This window comes from Alosa sapidissima, chromosome 12, assembly GCF_018492685.1.
Source record: "Alosa sapidissima isolate fAloSap1 chromosome 12, fAloSap1.pri, whole genome shotgun sequence".
Lineage (NCBI taxonomy): Eukaryota > Metazoa > Chordata > Actinopteri > Clupeiformes > Clupeidae > Alosa > Alosa sapidissima.
Window position 1 is genome coordinate 443,408 of NC_055968.1, and position 22,669 is coordinate 466,076.

A 22,669-nucleotide genomic window follows, 5' to 3' on the forward strand; every position below is an offset into this window, starting at 1 on the left:
AAAAATAAAAAAATGGGTTGGTAGGTAGGTCAATATTTTTTTTTTTTCAAGATTCAAAGTGAAAAAAAAAGTACAATTTTGGTCATGGTGATTACGTAGGTATGGATTTAAACAATTGTGCATATTGTGACGTAACTGACTGGGTCCTCAACCCGTGCCTTCAGGCGCATCACTGCAAACCTCAATCTGATGCAGGTTATGTAGACCAGCCTTTCTCAAACTTCTTTGACCTGAGGCCCAGTCATGGCAGACTTTGGGGCCATAAGGCTCATCTACACGTACCCAACCCCACTCTCTCCAAATCAAATTGTCATTATCATTATCACAATCATTATTATGCCTAGATTGTTATACATGCACTTTCACTTAAATATTTTGTGACATGCACATCAGAGGACTGCTTTAGTAATGTAAGATATAATTAGTTTCATTACTTTTGCATGGTTGCATGATGCTTGCATAAGAAAAGAAATACTTCTCAAAACAGCAACAATTATATGGGTGCTATTGTTTTGGGATGTTTCCCTCGTGCAAGCATCATACATTGGTATGGAGAAAAAAAAATACATGTTTTTTAATGAAGTTTAATTTGAATGCCTGAATGTAAGGATTCAGGAAACACAATACCAGCTTTTTTGGCGAGCAGATAGGCGTAAATCACTGATCTGTTGATCTTTAACAGATAGAAAGAAGGCTACAATAGCTTTTGCCCACGTAATATTCAAATTTGACTATACAATACTCAGTGCTATACAGTGTATTATACAGTCTCTGCTCTGTTTCTATGGAAGTTCCAAAAATCAACGTTGTTCTATCAAGTGTCGTTAAACAATTAAATAGCATTCAACAGGTTGAAGCGAAGCTTTGATACCAACGTTATTGATTATTTTCAGTTTCTCTCGCGCAGACGCCTGCATTGAATGAACGCTCATACCACCACTTTATTGTATGGCTCCATGTTTAATGACATCGATAGCAGAAACGTTTGTTTTCTTTTTTTTGTCGGCCCGCGGTATCTTTATCAACTTCGCAGCAAATTATCAGACGAAGAACCGGGCCTAATTTCACTCCACGACTCCGCGGACCATCAGTCTTGCGGACCCATATTTTGAGAAATACTGAATAGACCACAACCAATTTCAATTCTTCAACACGGTCACCGTTAGACTAGAGGTGAGAAGGAATGGGAAAAGATCTGGGCACAGTTCTTCCAGAACTTCGTGCCAAGTAATGAGCGTTGTCGAGATGTTTGCGTGAATGAAACGAAGCGTATAGGCCATAGTGTGACATGCGTAAACCAATGGTGTACAGATGACGCCACAGGGTTTTATTTAAGAGAGCCTACGTTTGTATGTAGGCAATTTATATTCACAATACTTAGGCCTACTAAAATAAATAGTATTTTATTTGTATTGGTTGTTTAGAGTAAAAAAAAAAAAATCGGTCGGTCTTAACGCAAGTTTACAACCGGCAAGTCGGTCGGACTAAAAGGGGAAAAAATAAATATGTGGGTCGGTTCTAAATTGACATGGTCGGTCGGGTTACGGCAAACGAAAATATTTTTAAGGATGGCCTGAGGCCAGTGCAAGAGGTGAATGTGCTAGAAGGTTGAAAAGCAAAGGCTACTAGAGAGGAGAAATGAACAGGAGAGAGGTTGCATCGAAAAAGAGACCATGGGTGGAAGAACTGAGGGCTGTTTTGTGAAGCGCACATTGAACTGTATGAAAAAGTGGTCGGAGTGGTGCAGAGGAGTAACTGTTACGTTGTATGTGTCGCAGTTTCGAGCGAGAATGAGATCAAGCTCTCTGCCTGCTTGGAGTTGGAGGAGTGTGGACCTGTTGTAGTTCAAAGGTATGTACATGTATGAGACAAGAAGTCCACAGAGTTCGGATTATCTAAGTGGATGTTCATGTCACCGAGGACAAGAATGGTAAGTCATTCTCAGGGATGGAGGAAAGCAGGGTGTCCAGCTCATCAATAAAAACACCCAATTGTCCCAGTGGACGGTAAATGACAATCACATAGATTTTGACCAGAGCTGTTACAGCGATTCAAGGTATTCAAAGGAGAGAAGGAGACGGTCTGCACACTGTATATGGGCTCCAAGAAATTATTTATTTATTCTAAAAAGGCAACGGAAAAAATGTTGCCTTTTTAGAATCAATTAAGTATTTATTGGAGCCCATATAACCTGTGCAGACTCCGTTGCCTTTTGCTCCCTTTACTTCTGTGTCCTGGATCCAATACCATCAAAATTCATCAAGGACCATTTCCCAGTTATCTCCACACACATTGCAGAAATCATCAACTCCTCATTTCGCTGTAGCTCGGTCCCCCAAAACATTCACATTAGCTGCTGCCACCCCATCCTCAAAAAACTGGACTGGAAACATGCGTAATTTCTGCCCCACCTCCAATCTCCTCTTTCTATCAAAAATACTGGAACATGCTGTGCTTTGCTCTTCTTTCATGCTCTTCCGCACAAAAGATACTTGTCAGATTTTTCAATTTTATTTTTGTTTGCCCGTGACAGCCAATCAAATATGTCTATGATGCCGCCTAACAGGAAGTGGGCTAACATCTCGGCTACGCTTTAATGTATGAAGTCCAAACTTGGTACAGGGACTTGGTATCTTATTGTGAGGACGCACTACGAAATCGGCATCATGTGGCCTCTATAGGGGGCGCTGCAATACAGGAAGTGAGCTTGTATCTCAGCAATGCTTTGGTGTACAAAGTCCAAACTTGGTATAAGGACCTGTTACCTGATTATGATGACGCACTAGGAAATTGGCATCTTTTGGCCTCTATGGGGGCGCTGCAATACAGGAAGTGAGCTCGTATCTCAGCAAGTCCAAACTTGATACAGGGACTTAGTAGCTGATTGTGAGGACATGCAAGGAAAGTGGTCTCATTTGGCCTCAAGGGGTGCTGTAATAAAAAAAGTGAGCTCACATCTCAGCAACTCTTTGGTGTATGAAGTCCGGGGACAAGGTAGCTGATTGTGAGAATGCACAAGGACATTGGTGTAATTTTCGCCTCTAGGGGCACTATAACAAAGTAAATAAGCTTATTTCTCAGCCATTCTTTATCCAATTGCAATCAAACTTGCTGTGAGTGCTTGCTCATGCCATGGCAACGCCATTCCTGCTATAGCGCACTGCTTGGCCCCCACATTGCTGCTTGCAGCTATATTTTATTCTGTATTTGAAGACAACTTTAAATAAGCATGAAAACAGAAAAACTTTAAATAAACAAGAAAACAAACCATTTAATACCTTAGCTTTGCATTAATGCCTCCTTCAGTGTCAGAGTACTCTGACTCTGAGCTTCTCCAGGATAACTGGTAGTGTGAGGGCTTCTGAGACCAGTTGCCTATCATTTGTTTGGGGTTTCTTCCTCCACCTTGTCTCAACTCAAGCTCTTGCTGGTCTTCTCCACTGTCTTCTTTCAGGACCCATTTCCCCTCAATATGTGCCTTCTGAACATTCCCACGGGGCTTTTTCTTCTTGTTCTGTCAGGGAAGCATATGAGGAAAATAAAAGATGAACTAGTCGAGTGGAAAAGAAGATGGAAAAGACAAAAAAAAATAAAATAAGATCTCTCATGTCTCCGTTGTGTTCCTTAAATGTCTGTAATATAAAGTCATATAATGACAACACATACTAAGAACATACTAAGGCTAACCGCTTAAGAGTCCACATCAACGGGGCCTAAGCATTTGTTGGCCTAAGCATTTGTTAGCAAAGCCTATATATCATAAATGTGCTAATTACCAACCATTTCGTTCGAAAATTCTAAAACAACGATGTTTTTTAATACTTTAAAATAACGGTTGATAAACAAACCTTACATTTTTCAGTAGGCATAGGTGTGTAGATTTGAACAAAATCTAGTTTGGTTCTTACCGGGGCTTTTACTGCCTGAAATATAAATAAATATTTTGTGTACCACGCTCGGAGTTTAGTGCTGAGCTGGTGGGTGCCTATTCCCAACCTTTCTCAGGGCACATCAACGGTTAGCCCAAGAATTCTCGTCGCAATTCAAAATTCCACTGGAGCTCCAAGCGGATTTGTACACGCAGCCTTACAAGACTGATTACAGCTCTTCGAGTGACGGCAAAATGTAATTTTTGGTACCAATTTAGATACACTTATGGTGTGGATGGTTTGTATAGAAATGAATAAGTGACACATATACACGTATAAGGTTGGACATACTGGACGGTTGGTAATATGTGACGTACCGGTATATACTTATCACCTGGAGAGAAGAAATACTAATTGGCTGGTGGGGTGGCTATTCATTCTGAATAACGGGACACCTATGAAGTATCTGGTAAAAAAGGTATAATCACCATTCCATATCAATGCTTGTGAATGGTATATATAACAACCAGTAGGATGACTGTTGAGCCTGGAAGCAGGCTTCGCAACAATGGAATCAACTGTAAACAAGCCAACTGTCTATTGCTGTTATAGGGCCAAAGAAAGTTGTACAACAACAACAAGTCGGCTACTTTTTAAACGGAACCGCTTGTTTCCTTTGCATGCTTGGGCGGAGGCAACGTGTCGGGGAGTTCTTTGCCTTTCGCCCTCGTCCATTAATTCCGTATAACAGGACACCTTGGCAGCCGTTATCCCTTACATATATAAAGTGGGTCCCATTTAGAAATAGCCACTTCATTTGCGCTTTCCGTGATTCACGCAGCTGCATGAAATGTGTAACTTTTCGCCACGCGGTGGCAGCTTAAGTCCGCTTGATACTGTAAGCCATTGGTTCCCAAAGGAGATTTTATTTGGGTTGCCAGCATAGCCTAGTGACAATTTATGTTGTGTAATAGGCCTAGCTTATACCTTATATAGCTTAGGAAAGCTAACAGCTTTCTATTAGGATCTAGTTTGTTAACAGTCACGGTTTTGTCAACTCCCTCTTATTTAGAATAGCTCTGAAACTGGGGGGACCCCAGAGCGTGGCTATCACAAAATTAAATAATATTTTCTATCGGGTGCCTACCATGGACTAGGCTGGGTGAACCCAGCCTGATCTGCCGGCGATTTCTTTTTCGATTTCTTAAAAGATTGAGCTTGGTCTGGTGAAAGCCAGACTAACCATGGACCTCTCACAGTTGCAAAATGCAAGGGGACATGAATCAGCCCGAACAAAAACGGACAACGGCTCTTCAACTTGGCCCGTTAAAATGTAAAAAGTATCATTTTAAATCGTAAAAACATGTGCTGTCAACAACTAAGCAGACATCCATAGACCAAGACATAAGGCTAAAGTTAATAGCAGTCTTCTCACATTCCTTCTTATTTCGGATTTAAAATGCACAACAGTGCATTAGATTAGGCTATAATTTAAATATACATTTAAACGCTATTTTTCTCTTTCCATCTCGCAAACTTTAGCCTAGGCCTACTATGCTACAGTATAACATATTATTGTTTATCTTTCGGCTATTTCGCAAAAGCCTCTTGATCTTATATTTATTAATTTCATATTCTTACAACATAAACACAACACCAACAAATAGAATATGGATCCATTTGTCTGCAACGCAACATGGCTACAACCAGTGTTTCCCCTACAATGTATTCATCAGCGGCGCAGCGCCGCTCTTGGAATTCAAGCGCCACTGCAAAAAAAAAGTTGGCTAATTTAAAAAAAAAAAAAAAACATGCAAGTGAACCTCAGGAACAGCTGCCGTTCGTTCAGGTTTGATGTCAACAAATAATAGTAGGCTAACGTTGAAGGCGCAGTCAGGGATTCCACAGGAGATCATGCTTGTTTGTGTTTATGTTTAAGTTTATTAGCAGATGCAATTTTGTGCAAAAAAACGTAGCCTACATTATGTTAACCAAGGAACCAAATTAAACACGCCAGCGAGGTAGCTCGCCCCTACCTTCAGTAGCCTATTCCCAGATAAATTCCACGCATTGCTTCATTGTTGTTTGTGATACAGGCAATGCTTTCAAGCCCTGTGTTGCTAAAATACCTAGGCTGTGAAACTAAGGTCTAGCTAGCCTATTGGTGGGTTTAATTGAATTTGAGTAATAGGATACGCAACCATTTACATCTGGAGATAGTTTTATTCCTGTAGAGCTCACCAAAGCTTTTTGAGCATTTATTTTACCAAATGACATGGAAAACATAATTAATTTCATCCACATATTCTTATGCACCATGCACAACGCTACAGTGTACAGTTGTACAGTGGCTAATTACTAATAATGTAAATGAAAAAGGTGAAAGAAAAACATGAATAATCCTGTCCAAGTACTGCAATAATCATGCTTTGTAAATGCTTGTCTTGGTGGTTATGTCATAATTTGTAACACTCAATCTGAAAAAATCCACCAGAAGTCACCATTTAAGGAGTCATTTTTTCAACATTTTCTTTTTTTTTTTTGTTGGGGGGGGGGTTCCTACGATCAAGAGCACCGCTGCTGGAAAATTTTCTAGGGGAAACACTGCTACAACAACATCTATCTTTAGAAATACAGAAGCAGCTTACTATATGCTGAAGAGTGATAACTGCATATCATGCAAGAATATCCCCAAACGTACATTAAAATTGATCTTTTTGGTAGGCTAGTCATTTCCAACTTCCCAAGCTGACAGTGCTCAAAATGCAACACAACCATGTTCAAAGCAGGATGGGGACAACCTGAGGTTGTGTGTGTGTACAAAACTGAGCTAGAATTTAATAGCTTTGAACATATTTAACATTGTTTCATTAGTGTAACTGAGATTGCAGAATTGTGGGAAAACCTAGTAGGCACTATCTATCCAACCACCTAGATATGGCACTGTAGTATGGTTATAGAAAAGTTTGAGAACCTCTGGGCTAAAACATCGATGTTTTGGGCAATATTGGTGGTTGCATGTTAGATCTGAAGTGAATTGGGTTGCAAAAGTCTGTCATTTTTAAAAAGTTGGATTTTCAGGCTGTAAAACTGATGTAATTTCAAGGGCTGAAATTAACATGAATTGAAGGATTTTAACAGAAATATTTCACAGGCCTTGGTGTTGGGACCAAAATCTGAGATGGTGCTGCAACAACCAATATGATTTGACACAGAATGACCCAGCTAGCTAGCTAGCATCACTGTGTGTGTGTATGTGCCGGGTGTGGATTATGTTAGTTAGCTAATGCTAGCCAACATGGTACAACATTGTAGCAGCGAGCTTGGACCAGTAAAAATATATTTGTTTGTCTCTGCTTGGACCCCTAAAAAGGTAGAAACCCTTGGCCCGCGATAAGATGCAGCCTGTAACGTTAGCGTACACACATGTCCAGGAGTCAGAATCAGAGATATTTTCAGGCATACAGTATAACCATCTAACTGACATTATGATAGCAGTTTTTTTACATGAACATAAAGCAATTAAATAGACAGTGTTGCTATTTAGGCTACTGATGTTACCTGACAGATAGCGTGGCAAAGGCTACTAAAATAAAGTACAAGTAGCATATGTAGCTAGCCTACCTTACAGGGCAAAATGTAGCCTTCTCATGTCTGTCCAGGTGATGGCAGTGAATATATCAGCATCAGATTACCATCATATTAACACTAGGTACAAGTACGTACTTCATTATGCTAAATTCATATGTGACGGACACATACAGATAATACTCTCAAACAATCTCTGATTTTTATCCATAGTATTGCATGGCAGTTTACAGTGTCACATCTACACAAGCCTCAATACAAAACAAAGTAAAGTAAGCAAAGTTATACATACCCCTCCCGGTTTTGTTGGCATGGTCTCTTCTGAAACTTTGGGAAAAGGAACATCATACTGAGGTAGAGGGGCAGGATAAAGAATTTTTGGCATCTCCACAACCATCCCTGGCAGCCCATAGAACATCAATTTCTATTGCAGAGAGAAGACATACACTTACCACATCACAATATGTTTTATAGCTTTAATTACATTACTGCTTCTTCCTCCTGTAGTTTACATGAATACAAGTCGAGCTCGGATATCTCTTCATATAATGAGCACCTTTAGCACAGCCAGAAGAAATCCTAGATCATCCCCATGCCCCGGTTTCCACTTCACTCCATTTAAGAGACACTGCATGCCTTTCAGTGAATTCTGCAACAACTGAGAGAAAGAGAAATATGAAAAATGCCCATACACCACAATGATGTTAACACATTTCCAATCAAAATAAGATTTTTGGAATCCCAATAGAATTTTAATACATAGTATAAGTATATATACTCTTTTGATCCCGTGAGGGAAATTTGGTCTCTGCATTTATCCCAATCCGTGAATTAGTGAAACCACACTCAGCACATAGTGAGGTGAACACACACTAATCCCGGCGCAGTGAGCTGCCTGCAACAACAGCGGCGCTCGGGGAGCAGTGAGGTGTTAGGTGCCTTGCTCAAGGGCACTTCAGCTGTGCCTACTGGTCGGGGTTAGAACCGGCAACCCTCCGGTTACAAGTCCGAAGCACTAACCAGTAGGCCACGGCTGCCATAACATGACTGACAATAGGCAATACAAGCATAATGAAGCGTTCCGTTCGTGATGCGTAAAATCCATTTTAGATTAATGGTCTATGTTTTTCGAATGTCTGGTGTAGCTAATTCCATTAATTATAGTAGAAGCTAATTGTTGCAGCAGACGCAACGCGAACGGAACGCTTCAGTTACGTGCCTGGTGTAGCTCAGCCCTTAGGTAGGATTGATGCCTGGGAAACTGACATTAGGCTTGTGTCAACTGTTCACATCCTTGGTAACGTTATCTGTTGTTTCATTGAAATTGTTTGTATTTGCAGACGGCCAATTCTAATTTCTGTACCCCAGTACCAATGACATCCAGTCTAATAATACCGCCATGCCCCAACCAATTTTATTAATGAAAACTTCCTCAACTTCCTCATCATCCGTTTTTTTATTCAGGGAGAAATTATGAGGATCAAGCTCTTTTACAGCAATGCCCTGAGTTACAAGTCAAAGTCAAAGTCAAAGTCAGCTTTATTGTCAATTTCTTCACATGTTCCAGACATACAAAGAGATCGAAATTACGTTTCTCACTATCCCACGGTGAAGACAAGACATATTTTTCCAATTTAAGTCCACAGACAAACATAACATTCAAGTAAACAAAAAAGTAAGTAAATAAGTAAATAAGAGGGCACATATAATAATGAAAAAATAAGAGCAGCAAAATTTGGTTGAAATTGTGCATAGACAGTCAATAAAATACTAGTGCAAAGTCAGGCCAATAAAAAGGCTTGGGTAGTTCTGTTTGACCTAAGTAATAAAGAAGTGGCATAGTGGTGCAAGTTATGTAAGAGCAGCAGAAGTGTTGTGTTTTCAGGACAACAACACCAAGTTGTAAAGTGTACAAGTGTGCAAGTGTGCAAGTGGAGTAGTGCAGGCGGCCATTGTGGGTCCAATGTCCAATGTCCAGGATGTTATGTAGCTGAGGGTGGAGGGGGGAGAGGAGGGAGAGAGTTCAGCATCCTTACAGCTTGGTGTATGAAGCTGTTGGTGAGTCTGGTAGTGCGGGAGCGCAGGCTTCTGTACCTCTTCCCAGAGGGCAGTAGATCAAACAGATTGTGAGCGGGGTGACTTGCATCACTCACAATTTTGGTCGCCTTGCGGGTGAGGTGGGTGGTGTAAATGTCCTTCAGGGAGGGGATTGAAGCACCAATGATCCTTCCAGCTGTGTTCACTATGCGCTGCAGGGCTTTCCTGTTGTATTCAGTGCAGCTTCCGCCCCACACAGCGATACAGCTGGAGAGGATGCTCTCAATGGTGCCTCGGTAGAATGTGGTCATGATGGCTGGTGGAGCACTTGCTCGCCTGAGTTTCCGCAGGAAGTACAGGCGGCGCTGAGCTCTCTTCGCCAGTGATGCAGTGTTGGTGGTCCAGGAGAGGTCTTCACTGATGTGCACCCCCAGGAATTTGGTGCTGCTCGCTCTCTCCACCACAGCACCGTCGATGGTCAGTGGCAGGTGTTGGGTGTGACCTCTCCGGAAGTCAACAACAATCTCTTTGGTCTTGCTGACGTTCAGCAGGAGGTTGTTGTCCCTGCACCACGTGGTCAGATGGTCGACCTCCAACCTGTATTGAGTCTCGTCGCCCTTGGTGATGAGACCCACCAGAGTTGTGTCGTCAGCAAATTTCACTATGTGATTGTTGCTGTAGGTTGCAGTGCAGTCATGCGTCAGCAGGGTGAAGAGCAGCGGACTGAGCACGCAGCCTTGGGGGGCCCCTGTGCTCAGTGTGATGCTGCTTGAGGTATTGTTGCCAACACGTACTACTTGGGGCCTCTGACAGAGGAAGTCCAGTAGCCAGTTGCAGAGGTAGGTACTGAGTCCCAGTTTGTCCAGTTTGCAGATGAGTTGTTGTGGTATTATGGTGTTGAATGCAGAACTGAAGTCTATAAACAGCAATCTCACATATGAGTCTCTTTTTTCCAGGTGGGTGAGGGCTGGGTGGAGGGCAGAGCAGATTGCATCCTCTGTAGACCGCTTGGCTCGGTATGCAAACTGGAAGGGGTCCAGGGTGGGGGGGAGAATGGCTTTGATATGTGACATGACAAGCCGCTCAAAGCACTTCATGATGATGGGTGTCAGTGCCACAGGGCGGTAGTCATTGAAGCAGGATGGAGCAGTTTTCTTCGGCACAGGTATGATGGTGGCAGCTTTGAAACATGATGGGACGATGGCTTGCTTCAGGGAAGTGTTAAAGATGTCTGTGAAGACATCCTTAAGCTCCCCTGCGCAGTCCTTCAGCGCACGACCTGGGATGTTGTCTGGACCTGTTGCCTTACGGGTGTTGATAGCAGCAAGTGTCCTCTTCACGCTGTCGGCAGAGAGGCACAGGGGCTGCTCATGTAGAGGGGGATGGGTCTTCTGTGGGCAGGTGCTGTTTTGTGCTTCAAAGCGAGCAAAGAAGCGGTTCAGGTTGTTGAGCAGAGGGATGTTGCTCTCACAGCTCTGTGGCGCGGGCTTGTAGTCTGTGAGGGCCTGAATGCCCTGCCATAGGCTTTGTGCGTTCCTGCTGTCTTTGAAGTGGGTGGTTATCTTGTGAGTGTATTCCTTTTTTGCTTCCTTGATGCCACGGGACAGGTTGGCTCTCGCTGTTTTCATGCCAGCTTCATCCCCAGCTCTGTAGGCTTTGTCTCTGGCCCTCAGCAGCCTGAGGACATCCCCTGTCAGCCATGGCTTCCAGTTAGCCCGAGTGATGATGTCTTTTGTGTGGGTCACATCATCGATGCACTTGGTGATGTAAGAGGTTACAGTGTCTGTATACTCCTCTATGTCTGTCCGGTTGTTGTAAGTGGCTGCCTGCTTAAACATTTCCCAGTCTGTTGTGTCAAAGCAGTCTTGAAGAGCATCGGAGGCTCCCTCAGGCCACACTTTTACCTGCTTACGAACCGGTTTGTTCGCTTTTACCCTTTGTCTGTATGCGGGCATTAGCATAACAGTGATATGGTCTGAAAGTCCAATGTGGGGGAGGGGGGTGGCTTTGTATGCTCCTTTGTGTGTAGTGTAGACCAGGTCCAGGATGTTATCTCCTCTTGTTGGAAAATCAACATGCTGGTGTAGCTTTGGAAGTACAGTTTTGAGATCAGCATGGTTAAAATCTCCAGTGAAGATGGTGAAACCGTCTGGGTGTGCCGTCTGTTGTTCACTGACAGCCTGGTACAGTTCACTAAGAGCCGCGTTCTTATCGCTGTTGTTGTTGGTAGGCGGGATGTATACTGCGACTAGCAGAATCGCAGTAATTTCCCTTGGCAGGTAAAAAGGACGGCACTTTATGATCATAAACTCTGCCAGTGGTGAGCAGTGTTTGCATACTACTACAGTGTCCCGGCAAAACAACAACAATAACAACAATAAACAACAATAATAATCAAAACAACAAAACAAGAACAATAAAAGATACAAAAGGCAAATAATAATAATAATAATAATAATAATAATAATAACAAAAATCAAATAAAAATAAACTAGATGTACCGCAGAGCGGTACAAAATATGACTGCCGCCCAGTCCAGCACATTTTTTCCACAAAAATAAATCACGCTGAAAGGCCTAAATGATTCTAACTGTCTCACTAAATTGCATTATCCACACTCAATTCTCACTGGTATCTGCTAGACAACAAGTACCAAAACATGATTAGTTCATAGATTTCACATGTAAAATTCATTTTATACAACCCCATCCCCATCTTGCCTGTTCATAATTCTGAGAAATTCTTGAATTGTGTTTATGTGTGCGTGTACACGTTTATGTTTATGTTTGTGTGTGTGTGTGTGTGTGTGTGTGTGCTTGTGTGTTTGCCTGCGTATGTGTGTTTGTGCATGTGCATGCATGCATACATATGTCTACTGTGTGAGTATGTGTCATACGTATGATTACTGTGAATGTATGTGTGTGCGTGTGTACAGTATCTGTTTATGCACATGTCTGCACATGGAATGGGTTAACATGACCCCTGGAGGCAAACATACGGAAAAAATTGGTCATCCTAGGCCCTACGGTTCTCAAGATATTCACAGAAAACTGTGTCTGCCCTACCCTCCTTTTGGGGGGGTCCAGTACAGCGGGGGGCTACAGATCAAAACGAAAAACAATGGTTCCATGCTATCAATGTGGGGTTACATGCCCACCAAGTTTCGTGTACCCCGGTCTTTCAGTGTCCCGGGAATCCTTGTTGGTGTCACTAAATGTACACATAAATTATTTTATTGTAAGGCCCCCCATGAACGAAAGTTCACAAAACTTGGCATGCATTCGGAGGGTGTCATAATGATCCTACACTTTCAATTTCGTGCAGTTTTGACCATATCAGCCAGAGATATTGTGATGAAAACACCTAATTTTTTGCTTTTTAATTTTTAACTAGGTGGCGCTATACATGAAATAAGTGGTAATGGGATGGGTTGACATGCCCCCTTAAGACCAACATACAAAAAAAAAAGGTGGACCTCCTAGGCCCTACGGTTCTCGAGATATTCACAGAAAACTGTCTCCGGCCACCTACAGGCCAGTTGGTGTATAGTAACATAAATTAATTTATTGTGTGGCCCCCCATGAACGGAATTCCACGAAACTTGGTGTGCATTCAGAGGGTGTCATAATGATCCTACACTTCCAATTTTGTGCAGTTTTGACTATGTTAGGGTCACAGATACCTGCGATTACAACACCTCATTTTTACTTTTTTGTGTTTAACTAGGTGGCGCTATACATGAAATGAGTGGTTATGGAATGGGTTGACATGGCCCCTTGAGATCAACATACAAAAAAAATGGTCCTCCTAAACCTTACGGTTCTCGAGATATTCACAGAAAACTGTGTCTGCTCTACCCTCCTTTCGGGGGTGCAGTCCAGCGGGGGGGGCTACAGAACAAAACGAAAAATGATGGTTCCATGCTAGCCATATGGGGTTACATGCCCACCAAGTTTCGTCTACCCCGGTCTTTCAGTGTCCTGGGAATCCTTGACGGAAATTTGGACATGCGGAAAAAAAAAAAATAATAAAAAAATCTGACTAAACCTTCGCTTCGCTGGGCGGCGGTCATAATAATAATAATAATAATAATAAATAGAAACAAAAGAAGGGGAATGTATAAATAATAATAATAATAATAATAATAATAATAATAATAATAATAATAATAATAATGATATAAAAGGTGTAAATATCAAAGCAAGAACATTGTGCAACAGCCATATCATCAATCATACCCTTGAATTGGTCTAGTGACACAAACCTATCTAATTTCAATAACTTGCAATTTGTTCCATTTATTAGATGCAAAAAATGTAAAAGCTAATTTACCAAATTCAGATTTCATTTGAGGAGTTTGAACCCTGTGAGCGTGTATTGTGGCAGATGGATTTTATGTTCAGAAGAGAAGTTAGGTAAAAAGGTAACTTTCCCAGTAATGCCTTATAAACAAAAAGGAGGCAGTGCCTTTCCCTCCTATCATAGAGGGAAGACCATCCTACATTTTGGTATAATTTACAGTGGTGAGTTTTAAACCCATCTCCCGTTATAAAATGTAGTGAACTGTGGTAAACTGCATCAAGTGATTTCAGAGTGGAAGGGGCTGCATGCATACACAATATCACCATAGTCTAGGACTGACATTATAGTTGCTTGAATAATGGTCATTCTGCTTTCTAAAGAGAAGCAAGACCTAATCCTGTAAAGTGCACCTAATTTAATTTTTACCTTTTTTGTGAGATCAAGCACATGTGTTCTAAATGATAGTTTGTTACAGTATCTAGCCAAATGCCTAGATATTTGTATTGAGAAACTTGCTCAATTTGTGCCCCATTTAGGGAACAAATGTTATAGGCATCAAGGTCACACCGATCTAGGGAAGATCATATATTTTGTTTTTGCTTCATTTAGAACCAGTTTAAGATCTTTCAAGGATTTCTGCACACAATCAAATGCACATTGAAGATATGACACTGCTTGCTCTACAGATGGTGCATAGGCATAAAGGATTGTGTCATCTGCATAGAAATGCACTTTACAATTTTCTATTGAAGCACAGATGTCATTGATATACAATGTAAACAACAGTGGTCCCAAAATTGAGCCCTGTGGAACACCATTATTTAGTCTTAATGGCTCTGAGGTTGATCCTGTCACATCTATCCACTGTGTTCTATTAGAGTTTTGAAACCATTTAAAGGAACCTTCATCTAGACCAAAAGAGGTTAGTTTTTCAAGAAGTAACCTGTGATTAACAGTGTCAAAAGCCTTTGACAAAGTCAATAAACAAAGCTGCACAATGCTTACCGTCAACACCAGTAGCTATATCATTTACTACAGCAGTTGCTGCTGTAATTGTGCTTTGGCCAACTCTGAACCCAGATTGATAAGGACTTAATATAGAATATGATGACAAAAAGAAACGAAGCTGTTCATTTACAAAGGATTCTAACATCTTAGCTAAACATGGAAGCATTGGCCTATAGTTTTTTAAATCACTTGTGTCTCCTCCTTTATGTAAAGGGGTCACTAGGGCTGATTTCCAGACTTCTGGAATAGAACCAGAGGAGAATGTTAAATTAAAAATGTGAGTTAAAGGTTCAGCAATGACAGGGGCTGCAATCTTTAAGATATGTGGGTCTAACTGATCTGCACCCAGAGAGCTTTTCATACACTTGGAATTACACAGTCCATAGAGAACTTCAGATTGGTTTAAGTATATATAAAGTATATATACTTTTTTGATCCCGTGAGGGAAATTTGGTCTCTGCATTTTACCCAATCGGTGAATTAGTGAAACACAAACAGCACACAGTGAACACACAGTGAGGTGAAGCACACACTAATCCCGGCGCAATGAGCTGCCTGCTACAACGGTGGCGCTCGGGGAGCAGTGAGGGGTTAGGTGCCTTGCTCAAGGGCACTTAAGCCGTGGCCCACTGGTCGGGGCTTGAACCGGCAACCCTCCGGTTACAAGTCCAGAGTGCTAACCAGTGGGCCACGGCTGAATTTACTGGTATAAATGAGAAGGAAGGGTTATTAGGCCTATTTGAAAATAAAAACCTCTTCTTCAGGACTAGTGACACTGAAATGGACTTGTGTCTCTGGTGCAGAGGTGATTGCTCTAAGACTGATGAAAACATGTTCATCTTCATGGCTAGTTTGTTCAGCAATAAGGTTTTGCCGGTCATTTATCGTGATTTCGCACCCGTAATACATTGCTGTGACGACACGATCAATCAAAAAACCATGCAAAAAACCATAGACGCTGGGCTTCACTAGACTTTCAATGGCACTACAGAGTGGGCTGATCTCAGTGCAGAAAAGCTCCACGTTTATTGGACAAGCGCCACAAAATCGTCATTTCCAGGGAAGCCCGGCGTCTCTGGGAGTGAATGGGACAGTGGGATTGCCCAGACGCCGAGCTTCTGTATGATGATTGGAGGAACCGTCATAGAGGCTGGACTCTTTTTGATTGACAGCATATGTCGCGATCTGACAGGAAGTGGTTAAGTTCAAGGGATGCGTTAACGTATCTTTTACTGTCTATGGTTAACGTTAACGTTAGTGTTGGCAGGTGAAATCGAGAGGCAAGGCAAGTTGCTGCTCAAGTTCTCATAATTTGGGAGCAATACAGTCGGTTTCTATTTGTCTTTGTAAATAGCATACTGTAAATAAAACCGTAATGTGAAGTTACAGAGTTTGTGACTTGCTTTTGTTTCAGATGTGTATTTAGGCTAAGTTAGGTAGCGCGCTATATAACGGTGTAGGCTACATTATGCCATGTCTGCCATGCCTACTGTTTGGACTATTCTGGGTTTTGGGATCATTTTTGCCCTCAAAAGAACAATATAGCACCTTAATAATATTAATTTAAGAATTGACCATTTTTAGAGCTTCCCCTGTTCCAAAGAGCAGCAATCATATCCACATTATTCAATTGATCAAATAGAGTACCACATTTGATAAAGTGATCATTAAAAGCATTACAAATCTCCATTTTCTGATTTACCACTTTATAATCCAACATAATTTGTTGAGGAAGAGTGGTTGAAGAAACACCTTTAACTCGTTGAATGCCAAGCTGTTTTCGGAAGCTTTGTCCTAGAGTGCCAGCAATCTAGACCATTGTTGATGATTTTTGTACAGCCACAGCATATTCTGTGTTATAGCTATGAACACATACAATGGCTCGTTTAAAAGGTGAGACTTTAAGCTCTCAGTGGGTGCAAACCGTGTATTTCTACACACCTCTGTTCCTGAGAAATCCCAAGCTAAACAGTGGCTAGTTTTCATCAAAACCGCTGTTTTTTTTCTAGAAATGGAGATATAACGTCTTTCATGAAATATGATGTGTTGCCTGTAAACTTTCCAGGAAGTGATCAGCGAGACCTGGCGAGACTGCCACCTAGTGATAGACCCACGAAAATGGCCTGGTTTTGAGATGACGTGCATGCGTCATTGATTCGACCCAAAGCGGCAACCGAGTTATGATAAAATGTCCAGATGCGTTTTCATGAGTTTTCGATCGTCATGTATTTAATTTCCATTCATCACAGAGTTCCCAAAATTACATATAAAGGTGTGTTATAGTGTCTAGTTTCGTAATTAAAAAAAAACCCTAAAAACGTAATATTACGTTTTTGGCACTCAATGAGTTAAGTGACTTAATCACTTTCCAGAATTTCGCTGGATTGCTACCACAGTCAGACAGATTGTTCAAATAATAGGTAGATTTTTCTCTTTTCACAAAGTAAGTGCATGTATTTCTAAGATGTTTGAATGTTTGCCAATCTCCATCACTACCAGTGGATCTTGCCAATGCCCAAGCTTTGTTTCTTTGAGAAATAATCTCACCTAGATCATGACTAAACCAAGGGTTACATCTATTTTTTTTATCCTACATCTCTTAAAAGAGGCATGTTTATCTGCTAAGGTGTTAAAAATAGTCTGGAAGTATTCCAATGCAAGTTCAGCATCTGGAATAAGATTTAAAGAAGTAAGGTCACTGGCATGTAGATCATGTAAAAATGCCTGCTTATCAAATCTTTTAAAAGATCTCTTATTTACATCCAGAGGCCCTGACCTTTGTCTTCTGCCATCTCTAATGCAGCCCACAGGACAATGATCACTGAAATCCATTGGGAATACACAGCTGTGCATATAATTATGAGGCTTATTTGTAAGAATGAGATCTAACAGGGATGAACGACTGGGAATTTTCATATTAGGTCGTGTGGGTTCTGTGACTATTTGGGTAAGATTTAACTCATTACACTCATGTTTTAAGTCATCAGCTGCTGGAGACATCCAATCTAGGTTAAAGTCCCCTAAAATGACAGCTTCAGAATTAACTAGAGAAGTAAATTTCTCTGAGAGACTGTGTAGAGCATCAGGATTGGCAGAGGGTGGACGGTAAACGGCCACAATAACCAGAGAACAGCCACCGAGTTTTACGTTAATGGCTAATAAATCAAACTGACCCGGGACAGAGGTGGATACACTTATAGACAAGGGCGTCAGTTTGTTTTTAGAAGTGGTGGGGACAATAACCATAAGCTTGAGTGTGGTTTGAAAAGTGCGGGGTACCCTTATGTAAGCTATTCATCCATTAAACGCTGCATTACGCTCAATAGTAGTGTTGCGCCGGTTAAGGTTTTTTAACATCCGCACCCACCCGACCAGTCAGGAGAGTCGATCTGCACCCACTCGACCCTCAAAAATATGCACTGATTAACTACCCAAACCTGACCCGAACCGACAACAAAAAACAATGTGCCTATAGCCTAGGCTATCCTTTGCAGTTCATATTGAGGTAGAGACGATGCTTTTTTATTAACTAAACACTAAAACAAGAAGAATTTGCACTGTAGGATATGCTTCAACAAAAGGCCTTTTCACACAGAGATCACGCTAAATTTGCGGGAATAGGAGACGTCTTTTTCCCGCAACGTGTGTCTGAAAACAAGGGGAAAATTTGCAGGCCTGCTGATCTTTTCACATGATGCGGCATTTTGGGGAGCCAGGAGGCAGGATCAGCTATTAATGTGACGTGCAACAGGGGCGTGTAGAGTGATAGTCGTAGGCCTTATTATGCGTGGGCCTTCAGATGCAGCAGGTGTGTGATTTCCAAAACCATGGCGGGAGAACCGACTGCACTTTGGTTAGCTTGCATTTGCTTTGCTGTTGCTTAGAATGTTAGATTCTTGCGATAGATGTCTTCAGACAATAAAAAGTCATTTGGAAGGGAAATTGAAGAGAAAAGTTGCCCCCTGCGTTGGCCGTGATTCCCCTTTGAAAATCAGAGGTTCACAGGCTACTGTGGCCTTGGTCAGTGGCACTGCCAGCCGTAATCCTGTAGCCTACGCACTGTGCGTACAATTCATGAAATCATTCAATATTACAACAATAAAAATAGCTTGTGTACTGTCTTAATTGAAACATGCTTCATGCACAAATAATAGCCTAGGGCAAAGAGAATGGACATCTCAACATAAGGATACATTAGAAGATGATGATTGGTGTAAACTTTGTCACACGACTTGATAAGCAGTTCTGGCGCTTAAAAACGCAACATTCCATTCAGTCATAAATCATTCAAACTTAGGCCTAGTGCTCGTCATGAAAAGAAAACAGCAGCTTAATATTTTTTCAGGTGTTTAACAGTAGGCCTAGGCGTTACTAGTTATGCTGTAGGCAGTGAGATTATTAGGCATTGCATCCTGTCACTCTGTTAGGAACATCGCAGTTCGGGTTGATAAGATTCAGTTAATGCGAGAATGGGTCGTCTCAAAGTTTGGGACAACCAAACAGCAGAGTATGCAAAGCAAATCCTAATTGTTAGGTTACCAATAGATGTCTTTTCTCTAGGCCTAGGCCTATCGGAAATCGTGACATAAGCTCATTGGTTTCTTTTTTCTTTTCTTTCTTGTTCGCGTGTTGGGTAGTGAAGCGATAATGCATTTAAATCAATGTACATCAGAGCCGATATGATCTGCTGCTCTGTAAAGGTATTTCTGTCCCACCCAAATTTGCTGAACTACTTGCGAAGTAGCCTATTCATCACAGACATCACATGTATCACACGAAAGAGCTTTGTCCCAGCTTTTAAACGATGTTGGTGGTTAGTTGTTGTGGTAAACGATTTGCGAGAAAAGTAGCCTAACTTTAATTTAATCATATTTTCTGCGCCCGTCTCCCTACCCATTCATCTTGGCTTCGCGAACTTTCCCTCAACACATGACAAACCATATATCAGAATAAACAGCAGACCTTACCGAACACAAAGGTGTAATTAAAGTTTAAAGCACTCCCCTTTACAGTTAGCCATTCCAGAGTAATCCGGATTTAAATTTGCAGCAATGTCTATGCATGTCTCCAACTTTGGGGTTCACAATGTGTTTCAATTGTTCAATAGGCCTACATGATTTTATATCAGGCCAAATACAAAATAAATGTTACAAATAGATATCTGTAAACATTACAATCAGAAGATATAGGGCAGACCGACGCTCATGGGTTCATGCTTTGTTTTATCGCTGGATTTTAGGATAGCCTATTATGGCAACCGATTGCATTCCAAGCTACAGTCAACTCTAGCAGGCATTAAATGACTGGAGGGTCGGGTGGGTGCGGATCGACTCTCCTGACGGGTCAGGTGGGTGCGGATGTTAAAAAACCTTAACCGCGCAACACTACTCCACACATATCCAGGCAGGTGTGCATGCTGTGAGGATGTCATTGTGCGCGCCTATCGCATGGTTTAGACTCGATGATTTCGGTATGTGGGGATTTTTTCGGTCGCAATCGGTTTGCACATTTTTAGAAGTGGTGGGGACAAAATTCAAATTATAAATAGTGGTGGGGACATATCCCCCCCCGTAATCTACGCGTATGCTTATAGAGAAGTTTAAACTGTTTATAACATAAATAGCTACGCCACCACCCCGTTTAACTCTATCAGCTCTGCAAATATTGTAACCAAAAAGGGAAATATCTGAGTCAGTAACATTGGTATTCAACCAAGTTTCTGAAATGACAATGACATCAGGGTTGGAGTCATTAACCCACAACTTTAAAATGTCCATCTTTGGCAAAAGGCTCCTAGCATTTATGTGAACAACACCAAGCCCTTTACGCGTCTTAAAATGTCGTGACGAGTCCGATATAGGCATACCCAAAAGACGATCTCCAATATCAGATGAGCGCTCACCAGCAAGAGTTAGTGCACTGTCAGTTGGCATGTTTAAAAGTGCCTTTTTGTTGTTTATGTCCATTTTCGCAGATTCCTTTTTCTTTACACTTTGCTGTGTAATCGCTGGGGCAGAACTTCGGTAGATGAGATGGCTTGTAGTTGACATGACAGACCCAGTTGGCCTACGCTCTGGTGAGTCGCGCTCATCAGACCATCGCTGTTGACAGGCACCAGGAAGATGAGTTGAGGAGTTGTACCTGAGTGAAGGGACACAGGAGGATATCATCCTCCGTTGTCCGCTTGATAACAGTGCGGCCGGATCCTCAATGGATGTAGCGTTTCCTGCGTAATATCCCCATTGTCCGGCAGAGGTGGAGCACATTTTCACTAATAGCTGCGTTGAAAGATGACAACTGCAAAAGTTGTAGGGCAGTATATCGTAGGGCCAACATCAGCAAGGCATGCTCAAACTGACAGTCCAAGGAGAGCTGCTATGCACAAGCTGCGTCCTTCTCCTGCGTTAGGCCAGCTGACAGTCCACCGACTAGATCAGCCACCAAGGTCACAGCTGAGAGTCAACCGACTACATCAGCCATTGAAGTTCATAGATTGAATGAGTCTTACTCCCAACTGACAGTCAACCGACTGAAACAGCCACTGAGTCCGTATGCTGATGAGTTGGATAGCAAATGTTACGGAGATAACGGTCTTTCAATGGATGCCGTCTCTTAGGCAAAAACAGACAAAAAAACACCACGGAAAGGGAAAAAACGCAATAAAAACAACAAAAACAATGAACGAGTTGATATGTTAACGAATAAAATATACAAATCAGAAAAATATGTAAATCAAGTATGATTATGTATGTATGTAAATATTATAAAATAATCAAACAAAAAGGCGCATCTGGCCAGTGTCCCCCTTACTAGGCCAAACATCATAAACGTCACATCATAGGCTTTCTGGTGATATGATTGGTTAAGGGATTTGTAACTGTGGCGCGATTTTGCTACATGAAAGAAAAATCAAGAGTTGACTTCTCACTGTCATCACTACTGTCATCACTACATCACTACTGTCATCATCCCTGTCTCACTACTGCCTTTCCTATCCAAAGGCATTGAACGAGCAGTCTCCAAACAGGTCTCTGACTTCCTTTCACAGAACAACCTTCTGGATCCAAATCAGTCTGGGTTCAAAAGTGGCCACTCTACCGAAACGGCTCTGCTGTCTGTAACAGAAGCCTTAAAAGAAGCCAGGGCGACCGCTCGGTCATCAGTACTCATTCTGCTTGACTTATCGGCTGCCTTGGACACGGTTAATCACCGTATCCTTCTCTCTATACTCGCTGACATGGGAATCTCCAGTTCTGCTCTCTCCTGGTTTGAATCCTACCTCACAGGACGCTCGTTTAACGTATCATGGCTTGGTCAGCTATCCGCACCTCACCATCTCACCACAGGGGTCCCCCAGGGCTCAGTGCTGGGCCCCCTCCCCTTTGCTATCTACACGACCTCCTTGGGACAGATTATCCGTTCGCACGGCTTCTCATACCACTGCTATGCAGACGACACACAGCTCTATCTGTCCTTTCCACCTGACGACCCCCTGGTTTCAGCACGGATCTCGGATTGCCTTTCAGACATAGCTACATGGATGAAGGCACACCACCTCCAGCTGAACCTCTCAAAGACTGAACTGCTGGTCATCCCAGCTAAACCTACCATACACCACGACATCAACATCAAATTTGACTCCCTGTCTGTTTCACCGACCAGGACTGCAAGAAATCTAGGAGTTGTTCTTGACAACCAACTAAACTTCTCGGATCATGTTGCCTCAGTCGCCCGGTCATGCCGTTTTGCACTCTACAACATACGGAAAATCAGGACTTACTTGACTCAAGATGCTACCCAACTCCTGGTTCAGGCAATAGTCATCTCACGACTCGACTACTGCAATGCCCTCCTGACAGGTCTCC

At 42.1% G+C, this 22,669-nt stretch overlaps 1 protein-coding gene across 2 annotated transcripts in view; it reads right to left on the reverse strand.

Moving 5' to 3' along the window:
- heatr6 (HEAT repeat containing 6) overlaps window positions 1–22,669 on the reverse strand; it is a 117,476-nt gene that overhangs the window by 64,512 nt on the left and 30,295 nt on the right. For both annotated transcript variants that reach the window (XM_042056150.1, XM_042056148.1), the window contains exons 6-8: window positions 8,014–8,115; window positions 7,750–7,881; window positions 3,279–3,514 (exon numbers count right to left, since the gene is read on the reverse strand). In XM_042056150.1, the coding sequence (XP_041912084.1) occupies window positions 3,279–3,514; window positions 7,750–7,881; window positions 8,014–8,115 (470 nt within the window). The remainder of the gene's footprint in view (window positions 1–3,278; window positions 3,515–7,749; window positions 7,882–8,013; window positions 8,116–22,669) is intronic.